This window comes from Ochotona curzoniae, unplaced genomic scaffold (genome assembly GCF_017591425.1).
Source record: "Ochotona curzoniae isolate NIBS_2020 unplaced genomic scaffold, NIBS_Ocur_1.0 contig_3520, whole genome shotgun sequence".
Classification (NCBI taxonomy): Eukaryota; Metazoa; Chordata; class Mammalia; order Lagomorpha; family Ochotonidae; genus Ochotona; species Ochotona curzoniae.
The window spans coordinates 14,903,820-14,929,731 of record NW_024465894.1 but is presented as its reverse complement, the minus strand read 5'-3'; the positions used below and the strand labels follow the sequence as shown (position 1 = coordinate 14,929,731).

At 51.2% G+C, this 25,912-nt stretch overlaps 1 protein-coding gene across 1 annotated transcript; it reads right to left on the bottom strand.

The window, feature by feature from the left end:
- Positions 1 to 1,151: 1,151 nt before the first annotated feature.
- On the bottom strand, positions 1,152 to 24,571 carry SNTA1 (syntrophin alpha 1). The gene is made up of 8 exons (XM_040981124.1): positions 24,156 to 24,571; positions 20,523 to 20,708; positions 8,731 to 8,935; positions 5,287 to 5,494; positions 5,035 to 5,165; positions 3,053 to 3,249; positions 1,852 to 2,039; positions 1,152 to 1,743 (listed from the first exon to the last, which is right to left on the bottom strand). Exons 1-8 carry the CDS (start codon positions 24,433 to 24,435, stop codon positions 1,651 to 1,653), a joined length of 1,488 nt encoding a protein of 495 aa, XP_040837058.1. The 5' UTR covers positions 24,436 to 24,571; the 3' UTR covers positions 1,152 to 1,650.
- Positions 24,572 to 25,912: the final 1,341 nt, after the last annotated feature.

Here is a 25,912-nt window from a genome sequence, read left to right as displayed (position 1 = left end):
TGAGCACAGACAGAGGGACAAGAGAGCAAAGCCAGAATCTCTCTGCTCCCCTGCCTCTCCCTGGGTGTCTAGGACCCATTTTCTAGAACCTGCTTGGATTCTGGCTTGCTAGACTCATGTCCCAAGACTCTGAGGTGGAAGTTCAATAGGAATTGCTCAGTCCATTGTCATGGTTGCTAGACACATGTGGCTAGCTAATGTGAATAATTAAACTTTAGTTTTAATGAATTAAAACCAAAAACCCTGATCAACAATCTGGTTATTGGAAGACTTTAGAATGTTTAGAACAACATGCTATTTTTTAATTGTAAATGTCACAAAATCTAAATGCAAATAAAGTATCTCTAATCAAAACTTGGCACCTGAAGAGAGACACACTATACTTACCAAATGCACACTGGATTTCAAAAAGGAATGTTCAGCATCCCATTAATACATTTTTATATTATGTATAATTTTTAAAAACACAAACTTTAAAAAATAAAATAAAGTTCTATATTATGTGTTGAAGTGATAATGTTTTGGATATATTGGGTTAAATATTAGGATCATTTTCCCCTTTTCAGAAACTATAAAAAAGTAAGTGTGGCTACTGGAATTTTTTTATTTTAGGCAGAGTTCCCAATCGCTGTTCACTTCCAAAGTGCCCACAATAGCCAGGACTGGATTGAAGCCAAAACCAGGAGCCAGAAATGGAATTCAGGTCTCCCCTGTAAGTGGAAGGAAGCCCATCACTTGGGCCGTCACCAGTGCCTACACGTTAGTAGGAGTCAGGAGCCAGAGTAAGTCATCAGACCCAGATCCTCCGATGTGGGACACAGCTCAACTGTCAGGTCAAACACATAGTTCCATTAAATTTTCAAAGATATATACATATTTGACTCACATTATATTTCTATTGGTTAGTAATAATCCTGACCCACAGAACCCAAGCAATAATAAATGTTGCTTTAGACGGCTATGTGTTGGGGTCATAAGCCACACAACAATCAATCTACTGTCTTTTTGGTCCCGTGGCTAACGGTCTGCTCCTTTCCAGGGGCTGGGGGAGGAGGGGTGTGGTCCTTGGTCTGGTCCATCTTGGAACTGCAGCAGCCATCACAGGGACCAAAGGTCAGGTGCAAACCACAGAGACCACAACAGACTACCTATGTGCTCACAGGTGTTTATTAACCGGAGAATAGAGAGAAGAGAGGACAGAGAAAAAACAGATGCCCCAAGGTGGTAGGACTGAGGAGGTAATGACCAGAAAGGTTCCTCTGCTTTCTCCTGTCACTGACCCTGGGGGACTCCAACTTTGGGTAGGGCCTCTGGGAGGGACTCAGGGACCTCCCGAAGGCCTGGCAGCTCAGCTGTTGTGTGGGGTCAGGATCCCCGCAGGGCTGGCCCCGGCTCGGAATGGCTTCTATGTACACAAAATATCTCTCTGCAGAAGGCACTGGTGTGGGGTTGTGGGCAGCAGCAAGGCCACCCCATCACAGGCAGGGTCCAATGGATCAGTCTCCAGGCCACTCCAGGCTCCCTAGCAGCCGGCACTCTGAGACCCTTGCTCCTCTCCTCTCGTTTGCCTCAGCTCAGTGGTGGGCAGTCAGAGCAGGTCAGCCACACAGTGGATGCCCCCTCTTCAGGGCCAAGTACATCAGAAGACTTCTAGGCCAAGAGCCCTAGACGGGTGACTTTGGCCGAGAGGAAGGAGTGGATGATGAAGACCATGGTCTTGGGACATGAGTGCAGGTCCAGCTGCTGTGGAGAGAGGGAGAGAAGGCTCAGAGGCCCCATGCAGCTAGGTCCCCAGGACAGGGGGTCCTCCCTCCTCCCCGGGCTGCAGGGGTGGCCCCTCTCTCTACTCACAATCTCGCCTTCAGCACCACCGAAGTCCAGGAAAAGGAGGCTGGCACCATCGTCAGAGGACATCTGCAGCTTCTCGAAGGGCTGTCGGAGCAGCACAACTCGGGCAGCACCGGGCTCAGCCGCCCACAGCGTGAAGCCCTTGTCGATGTGAACAGAGAGATTGCAGGGGCGGCCATTCCATGTACAGGCTGTAGGAGCAGGGGGTGCAGGGTGGCAGGGCAGATGTATGGACACAGGTACAGCTGGTACCTCAGAGAGCACAGCACCCCCAGTCCCACCTATGGCTGCACTAGGAGAGGAGGCTCACTCTTGCCCATAAGCCCTGTACACCCACCCAGCACAGAGCCATTTCCACCCTAAAACACAGAAACACAGGCCCCGACGGACCAGTGCTCTGGCATGGCAAGGAAAGCCTCCACCTATGACTCCCACACCCCATATGCGCACTGGTCCACTTCTGATCCAGCTCCCTGCTAATGGCCTAGGAAAGGCAGTGGAAGATGGCCCAAGTGCTTGAGCCTCTCCCATGTGGGAGATCCAGACGAAGCCCCTAGCTCCTGGCTTCCACCTGGCCCAGACCTAACTGTTAAGCCATCTGGGGACTGAATCAGCAGCAGAAAGATTTTTTTTCTCTCTGGCTCTCTCTCTGTAGCACCAACTTTCAAATAAATAAATAAATCTCTCTTTTTTAAAACAAAATAAAAAGCATGGGCCCACAGAGAACTTGCACCCACTTCTAGTTTCACTTCCAGCAGCACCATAAGAGGGAGGTTACAGTCTATCATGCACAAGAGGCCCATTCCTAGCAGAGGCACCCAAGGACATACCAAGCCCGGTCTTAGAGACCTCACAGACCTGTGAAATGGGCTGGTTGAATTTAAATTTTGTACGAACAAGGGATAAATTAGATATTCAAAGCCAGCTCTCATGATGGGAGATTCAGCTTTTTGCTGGGAGTCCTGCATTCTATTTGGCATCTCCACCAGAAACCACCCCCATCACCACCACATGCTCACCAGCAGACTCCCAGGAAAAAGGGGGTCCCTCTCTCAGGGCAGCTGCAGAGCTACCGCAGGGGTGTCTAAGGAGCCCTCACTGTACTTCCTATCCCCTCCTCATGCACCCTGGAAAGGGATGCTTGCCTGCCCCTGGGCACAGGCAGCTATGACCACAGGGGCATGACCAGGCCCAGCCAGTGTACCTGTAGACACCTCCTGCACGCCCTCGGCAGCCCGGTGACAGCCATCCACCAACTGGCGGGTCCAGGCAGCCAGCTCCTGTGGTGACTCCACGCTGAACAGGTGAGTGTCCACCCCGTGGCGTGTGCCCGTGCGCAGGGCAAAAGACAATTCTGTGTCATAGGGCACAGAGCCCTTCGAGGGGCCCGAGTGTACCAGCCTGGGAGACGGGAAGCAGAGGGCAGAGCATGAGGTCCTGACTGGGGCAAAAGGCTTCTGAGCCAAGGGACAACACCTGGGAGTAGACCCAGGAGTCCTCCCCATCTATTGGGCAAGGGAGCACCGAGCAACTCAGAGGCTCATCCTCTGCCAGCCTCAACCCCATCCCTTGGCCCAGCCCAGCTGATGTCAGCACTCACACCGAGAACACACCTGCCTCAGTGTGTGCCTCCACCTGGCCACTCTTCCCTAATCAGCGGCACGACCCACTCCCTCACTTCCCCGAGATCTTTACTCCAATGTCACCTCTTAGTGAGAAGCCTTTCCTGACCCTGCTGTCAAGAACAGCACCCTTTGTCCCTCACTAACCTTACCCTGTCATCATGGGACCAGAACCTGTATTTTGGTTGTTTCTTGACTGTGTATAACTCCTTCATCAGCTAGGGTAGAAACTGTTTGCTGTGGGATTCACAGAAATGAGTACTGGGTCTGGCACACAGCAGCTGCTCAACAAACCTCTGCTGCCTGAACGAGCAAGCCCCATGATCAGGAGGCAACACATGATCCACTCAGCCTACCCAGGTCACAGCCTTTCCCTACCACAGGGCCAGAATCCAGCCCAAGTTGCAGACACAAGCAACAGGGGACTCAGACCCCGCAGTCTCACTCCTACTTGCTGTGTGGCCTCTGGGCGGCAAACCTCAGAGGTACAGCCCTCAGCCCTCTTTGCTTCTCTCTCTCTCTTTCTCTCTCTCTGACAGCCTCAAATCCCCCATTGGAGCTGCTGATGACACCCTGTCTCCCACGTTCCTGACCTGAGCTGTAGACCCGGGAGTCTCCACGCTCCCAACTCATCCCACACATACTTTGGACTTGACTCAGCATCTCACTCCAGCCACCTCCCTTTGCATTCCTACCCCGGAGGCCATGCCCACCTCCTCCATCCCCAGACACGAACTGCAAAGCTCCCATTCGTCTAGGACACCTCCCTCGCCCTCTCCATCTGGCAGGCACGAGGCTGTGCTAATTTCACCACCCTTGTGTTTTCCAGAACAAATGCTGCCTGTCTTCTCCATCTGCTGCTTCCGCCTACCTCCCTCTATCCCAGCAGCAGCCTGTCTCCTTCAGGACGGCAGCAGGCTCCCCAGCACGTGTGCCACGTGGCAGCCTCAGGCATTTGCTGAAAACAGCCCGGGTTCCCCTGGCTCCCACCCCTGCACACCACCTGCCACAGCCCTGAAGGCGAAGCTAACATTTCTAAGCCAGGCAATCTCTGCAAGATCAGACCCCACCAAGCTTCCGTTTCCTTCCTCCTGGTTCCCCTGCACAAGTCCACACCCTAGTGAAAGTGCACTCATAGCTCCATGGCCACGACCTTGATGTTCCCTCTGTATGAGATGCTTTTCTATCTATGAAAGCCCCACCTTGCCTGACCTGGCCACATAGTGTTAAGCGACTCCTCTGGCCCTGCACATAAGGGCCATTCTGGGGCCTTTCTCCCCTGCTAGACTGGGACTGGGACTGCTGGGGTCAGCCCTGTGTCCCCCAAGTCCTGCAGCATTGGGTGTGAGAGTCAGTGGTGGAAGGGACTGGGGACACCTCGCATCCTCTTGTTCAAAACTCTGATTTCAGAGATGAGGAAACTGGGGCCCAGCAAGGGCAGTGGTCCCCCGGGGAATAATACAGGGTGGAACAGGACTGGCATACCCAACTTCTTGAAACCAAGCAGAGCATCTCACCCCAGGCTCTGGGTAAGACCCCTCCCCCTTCCTCTGGCCTTGGGTACCTCGTGGCGATGAGCGGGGCAGTACGGGCTGGCCGGCTCAGAGCCTCGCGGGTCTGGGGGAGACCACAGTAGAGGAGCAATTCCTTCTCGGTCAGCAGTGCCAGGGTTGGGGCTGTACCTCCACTTGGCAGCTGCAAGTGGCAAAGCAGCAGTAAGGAAAGATGGGGAGAGGAAAGAGCAGAGGGCTAGGGTGAGACACCGAGGGCATCGGCAAGCAGGGGAGGAAGAGACAGGTCCCCACCCAGCAGGCACCTGCTCCGTCAGCCAGCCAATCTGCTTGATGTCCTGGCTCCCAGCGGGGTTGGAAGCTGCCATCAGGGCCTGGAGCTCGTCCTTGACCCAGGGCAGCAGAACGTTGATCTGGGCTTGGATGGCTCCAGCCCAGGACTTTGCACTAGCCTCATCCTTGGCTCTCAGGAAGAGGGTGTCTTGGCCATCAGCGGAACAGATCTCCAAATACCTGCAGGAAAAAGAGAAGTGCTGGAGGGCCTGGTGCGATAGCATAGTGGCTAAAGTCCTCTCCTTGAATGCTCCGGGATCCCATATGGGCACCAGTTCCAATCCCAGCACCTCCACTTCACATCCAGCTCCCTGCATGTGGCCTGGGAAAACAGTTAAGGATGGCCAAAAGCCTTGGGACCCTGCACCCGCATGGGAGACCTGGAAGAAGCTCCTAACTCCTGGCTTCGGATTGACTCAGCTCCAGCTGTTGTGATCACTTGGGGAGTGAACCATCGAACGGAAGATCTTCTTCTCTGTCTCTCCTCCTCTCAGTATATCCGACTTTGCAATAGAAATAAGTAAATCTTTAAAAACAAAAAAGAGAGAGAACTGCAGGAAATGGCCTGGACACATGGTTGTGGCTGTTAAAACTTTACTCGGTACCCAACCGGGTCAAACCACAGGACACGTCCACCAGAGAGACTGAGAAGCAACTGAGCAGAAACTGTGGGACTCCAGCCACAATTGTCAAGGTCTCCTGGGGACTGAGGATAGGAAACTGGCCATGGCGCCACACACACACACACACACACACACACACACACACACACACACACACGCTGATGTAATCAGGGTTCCTGATCTGGCCCTTTTCTCCCAATTTCTAAGAAGGATTCTCTTGCTGAACCAGAACCAAAGCAAAATAATTCACTCAGGAGCGGTGGGGAAGAGGATGAAAGAAGCTTGAGCTGCCCAGATGATCCACATAATAAATGTCTGAGTCAAAGGAGTTAGTGGGAAAATGCAGGCAAAGACAGAAGAAAGAGTTTCTTGGGAGAAATAGTGGAAGGAGTGATAGGGAGAGGATTTTCAAACTTCTGTGTGGGGCATTAAAAACTCAGTCCCCTGGGGCAGGTGCTATGCTACATCCACACCAGCCTGGGGCACCCACATCCCCTAACGGAGTCCCTCCCTATCCCAACCCCACGTTGCAGCTCTCTGCTAATGCGCCTGGCATTCCCCAAATGCCCACAAAAGCCAGGGCTGGCTCAGGTTGAAACTAGAAGCCAGGAGGAGCCCCAACCTGGTCTCCCAAAGGGGATACAAAAAAACCCAATTATTTGAGCCATCAGCTCAGCATGTGATTAACAAAACGCAGGATATAACACTTGCCCACTCTCTAAGCCACTAAGTTTTAGGACGGCTTACAGCAAGAATTAAACAAAATGCCAAAGGAAAAGTTCCTGTGCCTCCTCCAAGCCTAGAACAAAGACACGGTTCTTGGAGGTACAACTACCAGGCTGCTTCCTGAAAAAAGGAAATCCACAATAGAACAGGCAGAGGAGTGAGGCAGAAGCTGCCCTGCAGCCTGGACCACTGATCCCTGAATTGCTTTTCAAACACATGCAGAAAATGATCCCTTCATTTATTTCACCACGGCTTGTTGGGAGTTCTATACTTGCAGCCCGATTCAATCCCAACACAATGTAAAAACTTCAGCCCAGCAGGTTAGGCCACCAAACAGTACAGGTTCAAGTCTGGCTGCATCCACTTCCCCCCACCTTTTTTTTTTTTTCAAAGATTTATTTCAGGCCCAGCATGATAGTCCAGTGGCTAAATCCTTGCCTTGCATATGCCAGATCCCATATAGGCGCCAGTTCAAGTCCCGGCAGCTCCACTTCCCATCCAGCTTATGGCCTGGGAAAGCAGTAGAGGATGGCCCAAAACCTTGGGAGCCTACACCCACATGGGAGAGTCAGAAGACGCACCTGGCTCCTGGCTTTGGATTGGTTCAATTCTGGCCATTGTAACCACAGGGGGGAATGAACCAGCAGACAGAAAAATCTCTGTCTCCCCTTCTCACTGTATATCTCCCTTTTCAATAAAAATAGATAAATCTTAAATAAATAAATACATAATGCACTAAAGGTCACCTGCAACGAGCCAAGTGCCACTGCTTCTGGTTGTGTGATCTTGAATAGCTTCTTTCCTCCCCATGTCCTCATGTATGAAATGGAAGTGAAAATCATGAGAGTTGGCTCCCAGGGCCATAGGAAGAGTGAACTGAAATTGTACATAGGAAACCTGGGATACAGTCAACAGTCAGCGCGTTCCAGCTGGCCCCAATCTTACAATCAGAGAGCTGTCGAAGGCTGCTCCCATGCTGCCAGGCTCTCACAGCCTCGGCAGAGATCTGTGGGGACCACTGAGCCCAGAGCCCTCCTTCCACAGTGAAGAACCCGAATGTCAGTGAGGGTCAGGAACTAGTGCAAGGAGGAGCAGGACCAGAACTCAGAGCTCCTCCCAGTCCAAGTTCCCACACACACACATATCCCTGACACGAACTTCCCAGGAAAATGAAGCCTGCTCTGGTCTGTGTCACCTGACAAGCTCCTGTATTGGGAACTTCATCCTCAAAACCATCTGATGATAGGATTTGGAGGCGGAGCCTTTGGGAAATAATGAAGACTGGACGAGAACAGGAGGAATGCGTTCTCTAAATAGCACTAGTAGCTTCCTGAGAGGAAGAGAGCCCTGAATTCACACACCTGCTGCCTCGTGAGTGCGATGCCTTCCACAGCATCCTGACGCGGCAAGAAGGCTGTCCTCAGATGCTGGGCAGACACTGGCACCAGGAGCTCAGCCTTCAGACCCACGTGCCAAGTCAACATGTATCCTTCAGAAAGCTTCTGCTCTGGTATTTTATTACAGAACAGCAAGGAAGCTAGGACAAAGTCAGAAGAAAAGCACTGCATCATGGCTATAACGTCACTCACACAGCCATTCAGCCTGTCTCTTCTTCCTTTTTAAAGGATTTATTTGATTATTTGAAAGGTAGAGTGACAAAGAAAGCAAGGGAGAGGGAGAAATCTTCCATTCTCTGGTTTACTGCTGAAATGGCTACAACAGCCATGACTGGGCTGGGCTGGGCTGGGATGGGCTGAAGCCAGGAGCCAGAAGCTTCATCTGGATCTCCCAAGTCTTCTGCGGCTTTCCCGGAAGCATCAGCAGGAAGCTGGATCAGAAGTGTGGCAGCCAAAACTTAAAGTAACACACAAATGGGATGCCAACATCATAGACGGTAGCTTAACGTCCTACCCACCATGACTGCGGCTCCTCAGCCTGTGTTGTAAACCCCCACTATGTTCTGGCATTATGCTTGTGGCTTGTACAACACAGCGATACCCTTGCTTTGACCCCCATTACCCAACACCAGAGCATCAGTCCACATGACTGTCCCCACCTCAGGCTTACCTGTGCTCCGGGTCCGTGGGGCTGCACCTCCTTGAGACATAGGCCATCTTCAAGGGCACATGTTTGGCCTCGCTGAGGTTCTGGGTTGGGGGCCCAGGGGACGAAGGCTGTCGCTGAAGGGGTGAGGCAGGAGGTGAGTCCCAGCCGACCGAGGTGCCACCAGCAGAATTCTTGAAATAAGGCGAGACCTCCTTCATGTATTTGACTGGTTAGGAGAGAGGTCAACAGTTACCACTGTGACAAGGAGTCCCTTGAGGACATCACAGTTGTCACTAACTCATGTAGAGTTCAACTCATGCCCGCTATCACTACCTCCCAGGCCCACGTCTCTGACAGGGCAATGGGGCAGTGCTGGATGCTGTCAATATCCATTCTTTCACCTCTCCCCTAGCTGAGGAGACACATGGCCAACCCAGATAAAGAGTACATTTCCTAGACTCCTTTGCAATGAGGTGTGACCACATGGATAGTTTCTCTCTCTCTCTCTATCTCTAAGACTTATTCATTTTTTATTGGAAAGACAGATTTACAGAGAGAAAGAGAGACAGACAGAAAGCTCTTCTGTCCACTGGTTCACTTCACATGTGCATGCAATGGCTGGAACTAAGCTGACCTAAAGCCAGGAGCCAGAAGTTCCTACCAGGTCTCCCACATGGGTACAGGATTGCAAGGCTTTGGCCAAAGCTCTGCTGCTTTTCCCAGGCCACAAGCAGGGAACTGGATGGAAAATGAAGCAGCCAGGGCATGAACCAATGCCCATATGGGATCCCAGCAATTACAAGGTAAGAATTTAGACACTAGGCTACCACACCAGGCCCAACATGAATGAATTGTAGCCAACTCCAATCAGTATCTAATCTGTATCCTGCTGTTGTGAATCAACAGATTCAATCAATTATAGATCAAAATTATTTTCTAAAAATTTGCATCTGTAGGGCCCAGCACAGTGGCCTAGCAGCTAAAGTGCTCATCTTACACACGCTGAGATCCCATATGGGCACCAGTTCTAATCCCGGCAGCCCCACTTCCCATCCAGCTCCCTGCTGTGGCCTGGGAAAGCAGTCAAGGATGGTCCAAAGCCTTGGGATCCTGTACCTGTATGGGAGACCTGGAAGAAACTTTGGGCTCCTGGCTTCAGATTAACTCAGCTCTGGCCGTTGTGGTCACTTGGGGAATGAATCAAGGTACAGAAGATCTTCCTCTCTGTCTCTCCTCCTCTTTCCAATAAAAATAAATAAATCTTTTAAAAAACTGTATCTGTACTGAATATGCAGGCGTTTGTCACTATTTCCTAAACTGCACAGTATAACAACAATTCTTTTTAAGGAATTATTTATCTGGGCCTGGCAAGATACTTTAACAGCTGAATCCTCACTTTGCAACCACCAGGATCCCATACAGGTGCCAGTTTGTGTCCTTTCCCAATTCCTTTACTTTCCATCTACCTCCCTGCTATGGCCTGGAAAAGCAGTGGAAGATAGCCCAAGTCCTTGAGATCATGCACCCATGTGGAATACCCAGAAGAAGCTCCTAGCTCCTGGCTTCAGATCAGCTCAGCTCTGGCCATTGTGACCAATTGGAGGGTGAAACAGCAGATGGAAGAACTTTATGTCTTACCTTCTCTTTGTAAAATCTGGTCTACTTTTCCAATAACAATAAATAGAAATAAATAAATAAATAAATAAATAAATAAATAAAGCTGAGAGAGAGAGAAAGACTTCATTTTCCAGGATCTCCCGCTGCTATCAGCAGCCATGTGACATCTGGCCAATAGGATGACAGCAGAAAGAATATTTGAAGCTACCAATTTTTTTAAAGACTTGTTTTCTTTCTTTTTTTTTAAGATTTATTTTTTATTTTTACTGGAAAATCAGATATACAGAGAGGAGGAGAGACAGAGAGAAAGATCCTCCATCCACTGGTTCACTCTGCAAGTGGCTGCAACGGCTGGAGCTCAGCCAATCCGAAGCCAGGAGCTAGGAGCTTTTTCTGTGTCTCCCATGCAGGTACAGGGTCCCAAGGCCTCGAGCCATCCTTCATTGCTTTCCCAGGCCACAAGCAGGGTGCAAGCAGGGCTGCTGGGAAACAAACCGAGTCCTGATTGTGTTTCCAATTCAATTTCTGTTATTCACCTGGGAAGGCAGTGATGATAGGCCAAATAATCAGACCTCTGGCACTCACATGGAAGACCAGATAGAATTCTGGGGTCCAGGCTTCGGCCAGACCTGGCTGCTATGGCTGTTTGAAGATAGAAGATATATCTCTCTGCTGCTGCTGCTGCTGCTGCTGCTAGTTCTGTTGCTTTATTTAAAAAATCTCTCTCTCTCTCTGGTTTCACTTAACAGGCAGGCAAACTAGAGAGAGCTCCACCTTCTTCTTGCCTTTCCCCCTCATGACCACAAGGTGGCTGCCAGAACTCAGGCCAATCACTTCTTACATAACAAAACCCAAAACACAAAGGGGAAAGAGCAAAAGGGACTCTCCTATCTTCTCAGAGACACCTCCAGTAGATGCTTCCTTGTCTCTTACTGGACAGAATTGGGCTGTGTGCCCAGCTGGCCCAGTCAACAGCAGAAGGGAATATTCTTGACTTGCACCACTCATCCTTCAGTATCTGGGGCAGAGCTTATTTCCAGGCAATAAAACCAGCCTTCTGTTGGTAAAGCAGAGCACATGAATGGTGGGCGGGCATCAACAGTGTCTGCCACACTCACCCTGGAGTGGGAGCTGCTCCCGATTCTGATGGGCAGAATCAAGGTGGTTAAAAGACTTGTCCAAGAGTTGCTCTGTCTTTACCCCGCCACGCTGTGCCCTCTGAGGCAAGGTGCCTTATGTCTGCTTGTCTCCTTATGTCTCCTTCCTCTCCTATCAACCACACCTGCTCTGTGACAATGTGGTGTGCCAACATTCTGGCATTTGGAGCCACAGCCCAGCCAGCATGCCCTGTCTGCAAGTAGACAGCCTAGGAAGGGGTTAGGAAGCAGTTCTTGGCCCAGCTCCCTGTAAGAAACAAATAAGAAGCTATTTCTGTCCCAGGAGACAGCACCTAAGGCTCAGATAGGATTCAAGGAAAAAATAAATGAATAAGAGGGGGTTAAAACAAGACTCAGGCAACGCCACGGCACACTAGGCCACGCTTCTGCCTGTTTACCAGCATTCCAAATGGGCACTGGTTCATGTCCCAACTGCTGCTCTGCTTCCCATCCAGCTCCTTGCTTGTGGCCAGAGAAAGCCAAGGAGAATAGCTCAAGTCCTTGGACTCCTACACCCATGTGGGAGATCTGGGAGAAGTCCCTGGCTACTGGCTACTGGCTTCAGATCAGCTCAGCTCCAGCTGTTGCAGCCATTTTGGGAGTGAAACAACAGATGGAAGATCTGTGTGTGTCCTTCTGTATATAACTTTTCCTGTCAAATAAAAATGAAACAAAATGGAAACAAACAAACACCACTCATGTAGGAGAAGTTCCGTTAGGCATTTTTGGAGGCAAACTAAGCTTTGGAGGTCTGAAGTTTAGGGCAGAAGATTGGAAACATGGCAGCATTGCAGCATCAACGACTCACCTAGGACTACTTCATCATGTCTCCAAGGAACAGGTGAGACATACCACAGCCCACCTGGCAGCTGAAAACCATCCCCTTATTCCTCCTACTTCCTCCTTGCTAATACAACCCTGAGCCCTATAAACTCAACCTCTCCCCAACCTAACCAGAGAATCGTGGTTTTGTTTTGTTTCATTTTGTTTTCAGAGAAAACTATGATATTTCTCGTTTATGACTAGTTTACCGAGACGGCGGGGCAGACATTGTAGTGGAGTGAGTTAAGCCACCACTTAGAATGGCCACATTCCCTATCAGAGTGTCAGTACCCCTGGTTCTGTTTCCAATCCGGCTCCTTGCTGATGCACCTGGGAAGCAGTAAAAGCTGGCTCAAGTACTTGAGCTCCTGTTGTCCATGTGGGAGAGCCAGATGTGGTTCCCGACTCCTGGCGTCAGCCTGGCCCAGACCTGGCCATTAGGAAAATGAATCAGCAGACGGAAGATCTTTCTCTCTGACTTTCAAATAAATAAATAAATCTTTAAATAGAAGTGGAGATGCCCAGTGTGGTAGCACAGTGACTAAAATCCTTGCCTTGCACTCGCTGGGATCCCATATGGGCACCGATTCAAGTCCTGGCGGCCCTGCTTCCTCCAGCTCCCTGGCTGCAGCCTGGGAAAGAGTGGAAGACAGTCCAAAGCTTTGGGACTCTGTGTCCATGTGGGAGATCCAGAAGAAGCTCCTGGCTCCTAGCTTCAGATCAGCTCAGCTCTGGCCGTTGTGACGACTTGGGAAATGGATCAGATCAGCAGATGGAAGATCTTCCTCTCTTTCCTCCTCTCTGTATATCTGAATTTATAACAAAAATAAATAAATCTTTGGGCCTAGTGCTGTAACCTATTGACTAAAGTCCTTGCCTTGCACATGCCAGGATCCCAAATGGGTGCCAGTTCATGTCCCAACTGCTCCACTTCCCATCCAGCTCCCTGCTTGTGGCCTGGGAAATCAGTCGAGGATGGCCCAAGGCCTTGGGACCCTGCACCTCGTGTGGGAGACCCAGAAGAGGCTCCTGTCCCCTGGCTTCGGTTCGGTTCAGCTCCAGCCATTGCGGCCACTTGGGGAGTAAATCAATGAACAAAAGGTCTTCCTCTCTGTCTCTCCTCCTTTCTGTATATCTGACTTTCCAATTGAAAATAAATAAATCTTTTTTAAGAAGTGGGGAGTGGGGCAGATGACACAATTCTGGCTAAACACAAAAGAGAAGAAAGCATACTCTTTCCCTCTACTCGTCTCTAGCTGGGAGGTAACTTGGTCCTAGCACAAAACAGTCACTTTTTGCCCACAATAGTTGGGATCCACAATGAGGATGGTAAAACAGGGAGATGGGTAGGCTGGATCTTCAGTTAAGCTGTGAGTCCCCAGATTAACCTACCCAGGGGGCCATTCTGCCTCCAGATGTTCTGAGAGATAACCTATACCGTTTGGTGTATAAATCTCTTTGTATTGGGCTCCTGTTATCTGTGGTTACAGCGTCCCAACTGCTATAGCCCCCTGTAGCACAAATGTTGCATAACCATGCTGTAGGTGCCCCGGCCCCCCTCTGCTCAGAACCCTGCTCCTGCTACCCTCCACCTTTCACCCTAACTTCAAGACACTCTAGGACCCAGGCCCTGCCTACCTGCCTGCCTTCACTCCCAACCACTGCCCTACTCTCACCCTCCATGCTACTGAATGCTCACAGCTCTCAGAAGCCATATGAGCTTCTTAAAATGTAGTCTCCACCATACAGAATGTCCTCAGCACATGGCTTGGAGCCAGGTGTTCCTGGATTTGAATTCCAGCCCCAGCTGGAATGATGAATGACACATGGCAAATATTAGTTACACAAGAAACAGGTGCTTCTTGGGATAGGCATTTGACACAGCACTAATAGGATGCTTATATCACATATCAGAGTGCCTGGTTCGAGTCTTGGCTCCTCTGCTTCTGATCCAGCTTCCTGCTGGTGCACCCTGGGGGGCAGGGAATGATGGTTCTAACGGTTGGGTCCCTTATAAGGGATCCTGGCTGAGTTCCTGGCTCCTGGCTTCAATCTAGTCCATGCCTGGCTATTGTGGGCATTTGGAGAGAAGTCCAGCAGATGGATAGAGGATATCTGTCTTTCTTTCAAATAAAATTGAAACAAATAAAAGAAATAAAAAGAGAGAAGTACTTCTTAACTATTAGCCTCCTTTGCTCCCACTTCACAGAACTCTCATTTTATGGGCTAGGGCTGCCTCTCCCATGAAACTGGGAGCTCCCAGGGGATAGAGCATGGGTTTGATGTAACCCAGAGTCAGTGCCCTTTGAATGCAGGAATAAATGCCAGGACACAACACACTCAGGTAACAAAGAAGGTACCAGAGCTCAGGAGACCCAGCCCAGATCATATGTCATTCTGTAACAGGGGCCCAGTTCGGATTCATCACACTCTGCCCCACCCAAAACCCACTCCCCTGTGGCTAACTTGGTGACACCTGTGTGCCCCACCAGGCTGGGGGCACAACGAGGGCAGTGACCTCAACCAACTCATATCTGTCTCCCCAGAATCCAGCAGGGACCTCCAAAGCTATGTGCACAGCAAAGGTGCACAGCCAGAGCAGTCACTAGGGCCCCGCCGTCCCAGCCATCCAAAGACTGGGTCCGCCTTCTCCTTTCCCACAGCAACGGCTAAAAATGGACAGCACACCAGCTGGTGCCAGCAACAGGGCTGGGATTTCACAAACCAAGTGGCCAGGCCCAGAGTGGGGGTAGGGAGCTGGGGGCCCCAGAGTATGGCCATAAATAGCCCAGCTTTGAGGTCTCCTCCCATCTCATTTCTGCCTGACTCACCCGACCAGGCAAGGCGGGGCTGGCCAAAGGCAGTGGCCTAGAGAGCCAAGGGCCTGACCACGGCCCTGTGGCCAGCATTCCTGAGCCTCCAGAGGTAGGCCCAAGCGGCTTCCCCAGCCAAGCCCCCGATCCAGGAGCCGAATAACCAGAGACACATGGACCATCACTTCTTTGGGAGGCCGAGGCAGATGCAAACGAGGGGTCTCCAGGGATCTCTATCTCTGCCCCAGAGCAAAAATGATCCAAGCAGACCCCAAACTTGTTTAGTGGGGAAAAAAAAAAACATGCAGAACCTCTACGAGGAAATGTTGAAAACATTCACAGTGGTTTCCCCCAGGTGATCATTTTACACTTCTCTGTTGTTGGACTTTTTTAGAAGAGTATATATACTATTACTTCTTGTGTTTTTATTGTTGTTGTTTGTTAATCCAGTTTCTGAGGCCAGCACTGTGGCACATCAGGTTAAGCTGCTGTCAGCATCCCACAGGAGTGCCAGTGTAGGCCCCAGTTCCAATCCAGCTCCCTCATGCTCACACAACTGAGAAAGCCAAAGATAATGACCCCTGCCACCCAAAACAGGATGGGAGTTCTAGGCTCCTGGCTTCAACCTCACTATTAAGCCATTTAGGGAGTAAATCAGCACATGGAAGAACTCTCCATCTTTTCTCTCTCCCTCTCTTCCTTTCACTGTACCTTTAAATAAATAAATCCTTTTAAATTTTATTTTATGTAGTTATTTGAAAGCCAGAACTGCAGAGAGAGGTCTTTCATTCACTGGTTCACTCCCCAAATGGCCACAAGGGCCAGAGCTGGCTTCATCTGTAGCTGGGAGCCAGGAGCTTCTTTCCAGTCTCCCACACGGGTGCAAGGCACGAAGGACTTGGGCCACCTTCCGATGCTTTCTCAGGCACACTAGCAGGAGCTGCATCAGGAATGGAGCATCTGGGACTCAACTCGGTATCCACAGGGGATCCAAGCATTGCAGACGGCAGTCTTACCAACTATGCCACAGTAGCAGTCCACAAATAAACAAATCCTAAAAATAAATAAAGGTGACATGTCTTGCCATGCAGTCTAAAATATCCAAGAGCCTAAGATCTGCCTTCTGATGAAGCTGAGTTCAAACTCTGTCTCTGCCGCCGTATGACATTAGGCAAATAACTTTATCTCCCTGAGCTTCAGTGTTCTCATTGTACAAGGGAGCGAACAATACAGGGGTGATTTGTATGGGCCAGTGGATGAAAGAGCTTTTTCAGTCTCTCTGGTCTTCAAACCAAAACAAACTAAAAGTCTGTAGAGTTTGAGAGAAGAGGCCAGGGCACACCTCTGTCCTGGGGACAGGCAGGCTGCTCGGAGGCATGGCACCACCCAGCTCAGCAGAACAGCATGGCCCCAAATAGCTGTATCCATTAACAGCAATAACATTCCACTTCTGACAGTGGTGACACATCAAGTCAAATCACAGGCAGGGCACCTGGCAGCATCCATCTCCTGGGAGAAAAGCTGGCAGGGAAGCCGGCTCCAAGTTCCAAGGACTCCTATCAAAAAAGCTCAAGAGTTGTACCCAGCGTGAGCCACAGGCCATCTGAAACCATGCAGGGAAATCAGCCACGATGCACAAGGCTAAAGGTAATTCAGAGACGCATCCTACTGCTCACTCTCCGGACACTCCCCAAAATCTGTGGTGTGCTGGGCTCAGCACCAGGCCTGAGGACTCCAGAGACAAACAACACTTGGCCCCAGCCCCCAAAGTGCTTCCAGCTTTACTAACAAAAAGGATGATGGTGCTAATGATGCTATGAAGAAAAAGGCTGCTGTTTGGGCCTTGAACATGCTGGGATCCCATATAGGCACCAGTTCATATCCTGGTGACCCCGCCTCCCATCCAGCTCCCTGCTTGTGGCCTGGGAAAGCAGTCGAGGACGGCCTAAAGCCTTGGTACCCTGCACCTCGTGTGGGAGACCTGGAGGAAGTTCTTGCTCCTGGCTTCAGATCGATGCAGCTCCAGCCGTTGCAGTCTCTTGGGGAGTGAATCACCTGATAGAGGATCTTCCTCTCTGTCTCTGCTTCTCTCTATATATCTGACTGCAATAAAAATAAATCAATCTAAAAAAAAATAAAATAAAAACAAGGCTGCTATTTACTGAATACTTTTACCATGTAGAAGACACAGTTCCAAGCACTAAGCAACGAATAAAATCATGACTACCAAGAGCACTAGCCTGGGCATTAACTCGTTTTATCCTTCCGTCTTGCAAACAGTCATGCAAGGTGGAACCAACAATGGCCTCTGCAACCACACTGTGGTTCAAACCCTGACTTTGCCAGTTTGGTAGCTGTGAGACTTCAAGGAAGTTATTAATTCTTAATAATCCTTGGTAATCTTGTCTGTAAGATGGAAATGATGCAATATCAATTACTCTATGCTGTGTTTTATCATGCTCACTGAATACAAAGTACTCAATGCCATTATCATTTTTTTCTTTGTAAGATTTATTTATTTGAAAGGCAGAGTGACAGAGAGAGAGAGAGAGAGACAAAAAGGAGAGGGCCCGGGTCTGGTTTGTGATGCCTTGCTCATACCAAGAAATGTAGCAAACCTATCTAGAAATATTTCTCAGCTTGGTGAGGGAGGGCCAGAGTGCCCTAGAGAGAAGCCTTAGCAGAGGCTTTGAGCAGCAAACTTTCTGAGATGTCCCCTTCTTAGTATGACATTCGGGTGAAGCACCAGACATGGGTGCTCCCAACGCAATGAAAAGGAGGGTGAGGGCCTCTCAGCAGGCCTGAAACACAGCTAAAGAGGAGGATTACCACGCACGATGGAGCTCTCAAAGAGAAAAAAATAAACTTTTGTGAAGGTTTATTGATTTGAAAGGCAGAAAAACAGAGATCTTCCACCTGCTGATTCACCCCCACCACCAAAGAGCTGCCACGGCTGGGGCTGGGCCAGGACAAAGTTGTGAGCCTAGAACCCCACACAGGTCTCCTATGGATGGCAGAAGGGTCTTACTACTTGCCTCATCTACTGTTGCTTTCCCAGGCAGGGAGCAGGATCAGAAGCAGAACACTGGAATTCAAACTGACACTCCGACGTGAGATGCCAGTGTCACAGGCAGCAGCTTGACCAACTATGCCACACAAGAGAAGTCTAGAAACTAAATTTTTGATGAATGGCAATTATTTCAAATCACATTGCTAGCTACAAATATCAAAACAATAAGGCATCCAGAGTAAAAAGTCTCATATCCTTATCATTAATGTATGACTCTAACTTGATGTTAAAATATATGACTGATATATTAAGCTTTTAGGGACCAATATTCTCAAATCAGCCTTTTTAAACATATATATATGTATATATACACACATATATAGCACTGGAGCTGGCACAATGGCACAGCAAGCCAATCCTCGGCCTGAAATGACAACATTCCATTTAGGTACCGGTTCATGTCCCAGCTGCTCCACTTCCCATCCAGCTCTCTGCTTATGGCCTGGGAAAGCAGCAGAGGATCGCCCAGGACCTTGGGACCCTGCACCTGAACTGGAGGCCCAGGGAAGCTCCTGGCTTTGAATTAGTTCAGCTCCAGCCACTGTGAGCATCCGGGGAGCAGACCAGCAGATGGACTACCTCTCTCTCTCTCTGTCTCTCTGTAATAAATAGTTATTTTTTAAAAATTAAAACATCACTGGCATTTTAATATTGCTAAAAGATAAAACAAAACTGAGTGGGAATTGAGGGCTGATCATCAGAATACCAAAGATCACCCGGAGGGACCCCCTGCCTGTTTTGCTTCTATGGGCCCCTTGGAGACCTCTTAGGGAAGCCAAGGCAACGCAGCAGGACTTGGGCCTGGGACTTGGCTCTGCAGCTTTGCTGGCCGTGGCATTCTCCACCAGCTCCACCACCTCCCTGTGTCTGTTCTGGGCCTTGAGCCAAAGACACATTCCTCAGGCCCCCACAGGCTTCCCAGGGCCACCAGGGCGCCGTCTGAGGGAAGCACTCAGCAACAGCAGACACCTCATGAGAGATGGGGCAGAGGTCACATGCAGCAACTACAGCAGGTGGTCCACAGCTACTAGTGGGGAAACTGAGACCCACAGAAGGCAGGGGACTCCTCCAAGACCACACAAGGCAGGCATGGTACGGAAAGCCTCTCCACTTTGCCTCCAAAATTAATCTTGGATTTCATACCCTGCTGCAAAACAGCCGAGCCTTCTCCCTAAAGAAGATGGATGGCTCACTGGGTACTAGGACGCCTGGGTGTTAGAAGAGCCAAGAGCTGACAGTTCCCCAAGGTCCTCAGGAAAGAATGTTCCAGGTGTGCATTTGGTACAGTGGTTACATCACTGCTTAGATGCCCACAACCCGTGTCGGGCTGCTGGGTTCAAGTCCTGGCTCCACTGCTGATTCTATTATCCTGCTAATATGCACTCTGGAATGTGGCAAGTGATGGCTCGCCTACTTGGGGTTCCTGCCACTCACATAAGAAACTCAGAATCCTGGGCTCCTGGCTTTGGCCTGGCCCAGCCCTAGCTGTTGCAGGAATTCAGTGCGTGAATGATCAGGTAAAAGATCTTTCCCTCTCTCTTTCTCTCACTCTCCCTTTTTCTCTCTCTGCCTTTAAAATCTAATATTTCATAAATTATTATTTTTTTAAATAGAAGTCTAGGGGCCAGTGTTGTAGCATAGTGACTAAAACTGCCACCTGCAACACTAGCACCCCATATGGGTGCTGCTTCAGTTCTGATCTGCCTCCCTGAAAATCACCTGAGAAAAACAGTAGAAGACCGCCCAAGCATTTGGGTCCCTGCCACCCACAGGAGCCACTTGCCTGAAGCTTCTGGCTCCTGGCTTCTGCCTGGCCCAATGCCATTGCAACCATCTGGGGAGTGAACCAGCAGGTAGAAGATCTCTGCCTGTCTCTCCCTTTTTCTCTGTAACTCTGACTTTAAAAAATAAATAGTTCATTCAAGTAAATAAAATGAAATACAAAAAGAATTTCAGCTGGCCCTGCCTCTCTTTCCTGAGTCACTTATCAGGTGACACATCCTACCATGTAACATTGTCCCTGTTCACAACAACCCAGAAAGGCCGGAGTTACAGTCCCATTTTACAGAGGAGGAAACAAAGGCTCAGGGAAATGAGGAGACCCATCCAAGGTCCCCTGCAAGTGAATGGGAGAGAGGTGATACAAACCAGTTCAGCTTAGCTCCACACTGGCTCTTCTCCATCACCCCAGTGTGCAAGCCCCAAGCTGGTTTCCCAGGCCCTGACCATCACCAAGGCCCAGCATGGGACCGGGAGCACTCAAGGCCTAGGGGAGACAGGGAGGAAGCTGGGCAGCACCGCCCAGCGCTCTGGGCCCCACACCCCAGGGCTTACCTTCCAGCACCACCTCCTTGCCTGTCTTCTTCAGGGCCTGTACGGCTTCATCATGGGTGGCAGAGGACAAGTCTTCCCCGTTCACTGACAGGATGGCGTCCCCCACAAACAGGGCCTCCGTCTGGTCAGCTGCCAGTCCCTTAAAGATCTTGGAAATGAGAATGGGCATCTTGTTCTCCCGGCCCCCTGTGAGGGCAAAGAAGGAGAAAAAAAGCTGAGACAGATGCTCCAAGGCCTAAGAAGCAAACCTACATGAAGCTCCTTCTGCAGGCTTCCCTCAGCACCCGGCCCAGAGCTGGGAAAGCGGAGACGGGAGAATAAAGAGAATCTCAGACAGGGGCCTTCGAAGTTTGGGATACTGGAGACCAGCGCTGCGGCACGGTATATTCAGCTGCCAACTGCAGTGCCAGCATCCGATATGAGTGCCAGCTCGAGTCTCCAGGCTGCTCCATTTTCCATCCAGCTCCCTGCTAACGTGCTTTGGGAAGAACAGAGGACAATGGCCCTAGTGCTTGGACCCTGACACCCACAGTGGGAAACCCAGATGAAGCTCCCCCAAGCTGTTGTGGCCATTTGGGGAGTGAATCAGTGAGTAGATTTCTCTTTGTCTCTTCTTTTCTCCCTTTCTGTAATTTTAACTTCCAAATAAGTAAAATAAATGTATTTCTTTATAAAAAGAAGTTTGGGACACCGATAAGTCCCAAGTCATTGTCTAAATTCATAAAGGTAGAATCTGGTAGTTGGGTCTATTGGTTAAATGTTTTGGGTGGTCACCAGTACTTGAGTAACTCACTAAGTTAATAGCTTGAAGTTCAAGAGTTCACTTAAAAAAAAAAACATTTTGAACATAAGCCATTTTTCTACTCAGGGAAATCCGGTGACACCTGCCTAACCACAATGAAGCTAGTGGTCAGTTATTGCTTCAGGGCCAAAGCACCTCCGCAGCCAGCCTGAAGTTTGATAGTCCAGGATCCAGGCTGGAAACCAAGGCCTTCGAGCAGGGGTGGGGAGCATCCAGCCCACTGGCCATATAAGGCTCTCCACACTATTTGGTCTGGCCCTGCCAAGGCAACCACAAGCAGGACTGGGAATTCAATAATAAATCTATAGCAGGCCAATTTTTAAGTTGATAATTTTGCATGGCCCGCAAATGCTGCTATAAATATCCAAATGGCCCTTGGCAGGAAGAAAAAAAAAAAAAGGCTCCCCGCCCCTGCTACAGTCTAGAGATTTCAAAAGTCTGAATGGGATCTCCAATAAACAAGAAGCAAATGCACTTTCCTGAATTACTTTATTGCCAGATTCACAAATGCCTCTTTCAAACAAGAAACCATAGTCAGTTCCTGTTAGTTCCACACCTCCTGTGCCAAACATTGTTGCTAAATGCCAGGTTGTCTCATTGTATCCTTCCAACACCCACCAACAGCCCTGCTCAGACACCTCTGAGGGAAGCCAAAGCCCCTTGTCGAAGCTCACCCATCCACGACACGGCAGAGCCAGCATCTGAACCCAAGACTCCTGGCTTCAGAAACCACTGTCTTAAACCTACAGTGGACTGCAAGTCAAGCTCCCCCATATTTCACACTCTTGGTCCAACCCAGGAGTACTGAAAGTTGAGTGATTGGCGGCCCAGAGGGAGGTCATGATTTCAAGGTCATTACACAAGCTAACTGACAGCCAACTTGGGACTGGAACACACCCCCTGAGCCTACAACTGTTTGCTCAAAGCAGTGCACGTAGCCTAGGGGTCTGGGAAGGAAGGGGTGACAGTTTACACTTGCCCCCCCTCACCTGGAACCAGGCAGTCTGAAGCTCCAATCATTGCTGACTGCCTGGGATTCAGCTGGACCCCAGAAGGAGGTTACCATGGCAACAGGAACCTGGTCTCCATCCAGAGGCCTTGGATGGAACTGGTCTTTCCCCTGAAGCCTCCTAAAACCAGCTTCACCCCCCGCTAGACAGAGCCCATGAACAGCTCTGTGTGACCTTGGAAAGCGCTGTCTCTTCTTTCTCTCTTGCGCGTGCTCTCTCAGCTTGCCACCTGCAAAATTAAACTCTACTTGATCAGTTTCTGCCTGCTCTGACCCCAAGGGTTCCACCGCTGGCTCAACCTGTGGCTCCATCCCAGGCTGGAGGTTGGGATAAGGCCAGGCACCTCAGCCTCTGACTTTCCCGTTTCTCCCTTCCACACCCCTTTAGTAGGCTGCCTGGGAATTTGCCCTTCCACAGGAAAGAAAGAGCTGCCCAGGGCAACTCTCTGGAGCACAATGGCCTGATAATTAGGGTTACATCTCAGCTCCGCCCACTCTGACTCCCCTACCAACTGAGTCATCCTGGGAAAGTCATTTGACCTTTATGAATCTCAGTCTCCTCAACTGTTTAGGGTTGCTCAAGGCCTTGGGCCCCGGCCACTCATGTGGGAGCCCAGGATGGAGGTCCTAGCTCCTCCTGGCTCTGGCCTTGCCCAGCACTGGCCACTGTAGCGACTGAGGATACTAAGCAGTGGATGGAAGATCAGTCAGTCTCCCTCCGTCTCTCTTTCCGCCTTTCAAACACATAAAAGAAACCTTAAAAAAAGGACTTTTACTCCCTACCTTTTACCACTTGTTGCCTGCAGGCACATGGGCCTGGCACACTCGTCACAGCACCTGACACACAGTGACTATGTGGCATTTATCTCCAGCCCCACCCCCTCGCGCCAGCCAAAGGGTCCAGAGGCCCGGGCAGTGAACAGAGCCAGCAGCCTGGATCGTGTGAGTTCAAGGTGATACAAGGGCTGACACCCTTTCCCAAAGCGGGCGGGGACCCTGAGAAGCAAAGGGGCAGTCACGGTGACCCCAGCATCTGCAGGCCTGCAGGGATTTTAAGCACCCAGTTCTGTTGCCTGGAGTCTCTCTTGGCCTTCACTATTCTTCTCTAACTGCAATGAACTGCCAGGCGTCTACCATGTGCGGGCAGGGTGAGCCCCATGCTCAGACAGACAGGACAACTCCATCCTGACCTTCATCCTACAGCTGGGGACAGCAAGCATCAGAGACAGGAAGTGAAAACTCTAAATTCACCTGCCTAATCTTGGGACTGCCTGTACTGGAAAGAGGTGGACGGCAGTGGGGGCTGCGTGCCTGGAAAGTGGCATCCGAGACCATCCGCATCCTGTGCAAGGTGGAGAGGGTCAGATTAGGGCCCTCAAAGTCGAGAAGGGGGCTCCCCACTGAGGGCCCCAGCCTTCCTGGATCCCATTTGGGATCTCAGCTAGTGACTCCCCACCACCTGGCGAGAGTCTCACGGATTTCCTCTAGTAACCCAGGGCCTCAACCCCGCAGCTCTCCCACCTCTCACTTCCTGGGTGCCCCTCTTGTCCTTGGAACCCTTGCCGCTAACTCTCACACTCCGGTGCCTCCACACAGAAGAAGTCCCCTCCCACGTGTCCTTGAGCGTCCCCCAACCTCGCCCACACCTGTGCCTGCCCCCCTCAGGACCCATCCCACGAAACCTTGGTGTCCCCAGTGCCCTCGGATCTGCTTCCCTCCTCACAGCCTCTCCGCCTCAAGCTACAAGCCCAAGCAAACTCCACGTCGCGACGCCCCCTCCGACAGCGCGCCCCGGTGCCCCTGCCGCGGCGCCCGCGCCCACCTTTGATGCTGATGCCCAGCCCGCCCGCGTCGGCCTTGCGCACCGTCACGCGGCGCCGCTGGAGCAGCAGCGCTTCGGGCAGCTGCGGGGGCGCCGCGCCCGGCTCGGCGGCGCCGTTGAGCTGTGCGGGCTCGGGCTCCGGGCCGGGCTCGCCGTCGGCGGGGCTCACGGTCAGTGCGTCCTCGGCCAGCGCCACCAGCACCCGCTGCCAGCGCTCTCCGCCGGCCCCCGCGCGCAGCTCCAGCAGCCCGCTTCGCGGGGCGCGCCTCCCTGACGCCATCTTCACCGCCGAGCCCCCCACCAGGGTCGCCCGCCGAGCCCCGGCCCGTTCCCGACCCGGCACCCACAGGGCGGAGGGCAGCGGGGGCCCCGGCTGGGCCAGCCGCCACCCTACCCCGGCCCCCGGGGGGTGGAGCGTCGGGGCGGGGCCGGTCCTGGTAGGGGAGTGACCAGACGCCAGGGGCGGGGCCGCGGGCGGGACCCGAAAAGCCTAAAGGACACGGAGTAGGACCACGTGGAGGGTGGGCGGGACCCTGGGGAGTCCTGGGAGGAGGCCAAGGTCGTGGCCCTCTGCGACGCGGACTTGGTAATGCAAGAAGGAGCCCGCGAGGACCCTGCCTAGGGACTCTGCCCGCAGGGCTACTACCAGTCGGGGAGCTTGGGAAAGGACAAGGCTTGGAATTGTGGTCGTGACTCCTGGAGGCAACAGGTCCCGCCCACCTGGGGACACCACCCACTGCCACCCCCAGCTGGCCTTAGGGCTTGCAGGAAGGCCTGCCTGGAGAAATTTCAGAGCTTTAACCCCTTACTCTGCACAAGCCGAGCATAGAGAAACCTCAAGCTGCACATGTTGAGACCTGGGGGAAGAATCCGAACTCACAAGGTGAGCAAGAAGGCTGCGGAGCTGCAGGGCTCAGCTCTGGAGTGTGAGTGTATGGAAGGCCCGTGGCCTCGTCCGGCTCGGGCACCGTCTGTTAGCGCCTCTCGACCTTGATCGTGACACGTGACTTCTCTAGACCTCCATTCACGCATCTGAGAAATGGGGTCATAATAAATGCCTACCTGAGGGCTTTCGTAAGGATTCAGTCAACGTGAAACGCGTGGTAAGCTCTGAATTCCCATGCCATTGATACAGTCACTTCCCTGGATTGATACTTAACCACTGGCCGAACCTAGCACTGGGTGCTTTCTATGTGTTACCGCATTTTGACAGTAGCCTAGCGGAATAGCTACTATTAAGAACACCCTTAGGGGCCTGGAGCGGCAGCCTAGTAGCTAAAGTACTCCCCTTGCACCTACCAGGATCCCATATGGGCACCAGTTCTAATCCCAGCAGCCTGCTTCTCATCCAGCACCCTGCTTGTGGCCTGGGAAAGCAGTCGAAGACAGCTCAGTGGCTTGGGACCCTGCACCCGTGTGGGAGACTTGGAAGAAGCTCCTGGCTCCTGGCTCCTGGCTTTGGATCAGCTCAGCTCTGGCCACTGATGCCACTTGGGGAGTGAACCAGTGGATGGAGGATCTTTCTCTCTCCTCCTCCTCCTCTCTTTATATTTGCCTTTCCAATAAAAATAAATCTTTTAATAAATATTTTAAAAAGAAAAACAAGGGTCACTTAAAAAAAAAAGCCCTCGTGCCAACATTGTGGCATAGTAGGCTAAGCCTCCACCTGCAGCACCAGCAACACTTTATGGGCAACAGTTTGAGCCCTGACTGCTCCACTTCTGATCCATCTCCCTGCTGATGCTCCTGGAAAAGCA

Bases quoted from the DNA above. Each gene is read 5' to 3' on its own strand.
- SNTA1 (XM_040981124.1), bottom strand. From the start codon at position 24,435: ATGGCGTCAGGGAGGCGCGCCCCGCGAAGCGGGCTGCTGGAGCTGCGC. The intron at 3,250-5,034 runs GTACCCAAGGCC...CCCGTCTCCCAG, and splicing joins GCCCCGCTCATCGCCACGAG to GCTGGTACACTCGGGCCCCT. The intron at 1,744-1,851 runs GTGAGTAGAGAG...CTCTCTCCACAG, and splicing joins GTGGTGCTGAAGGCGAGATT to CAGCTGGACCTGCACTCATG.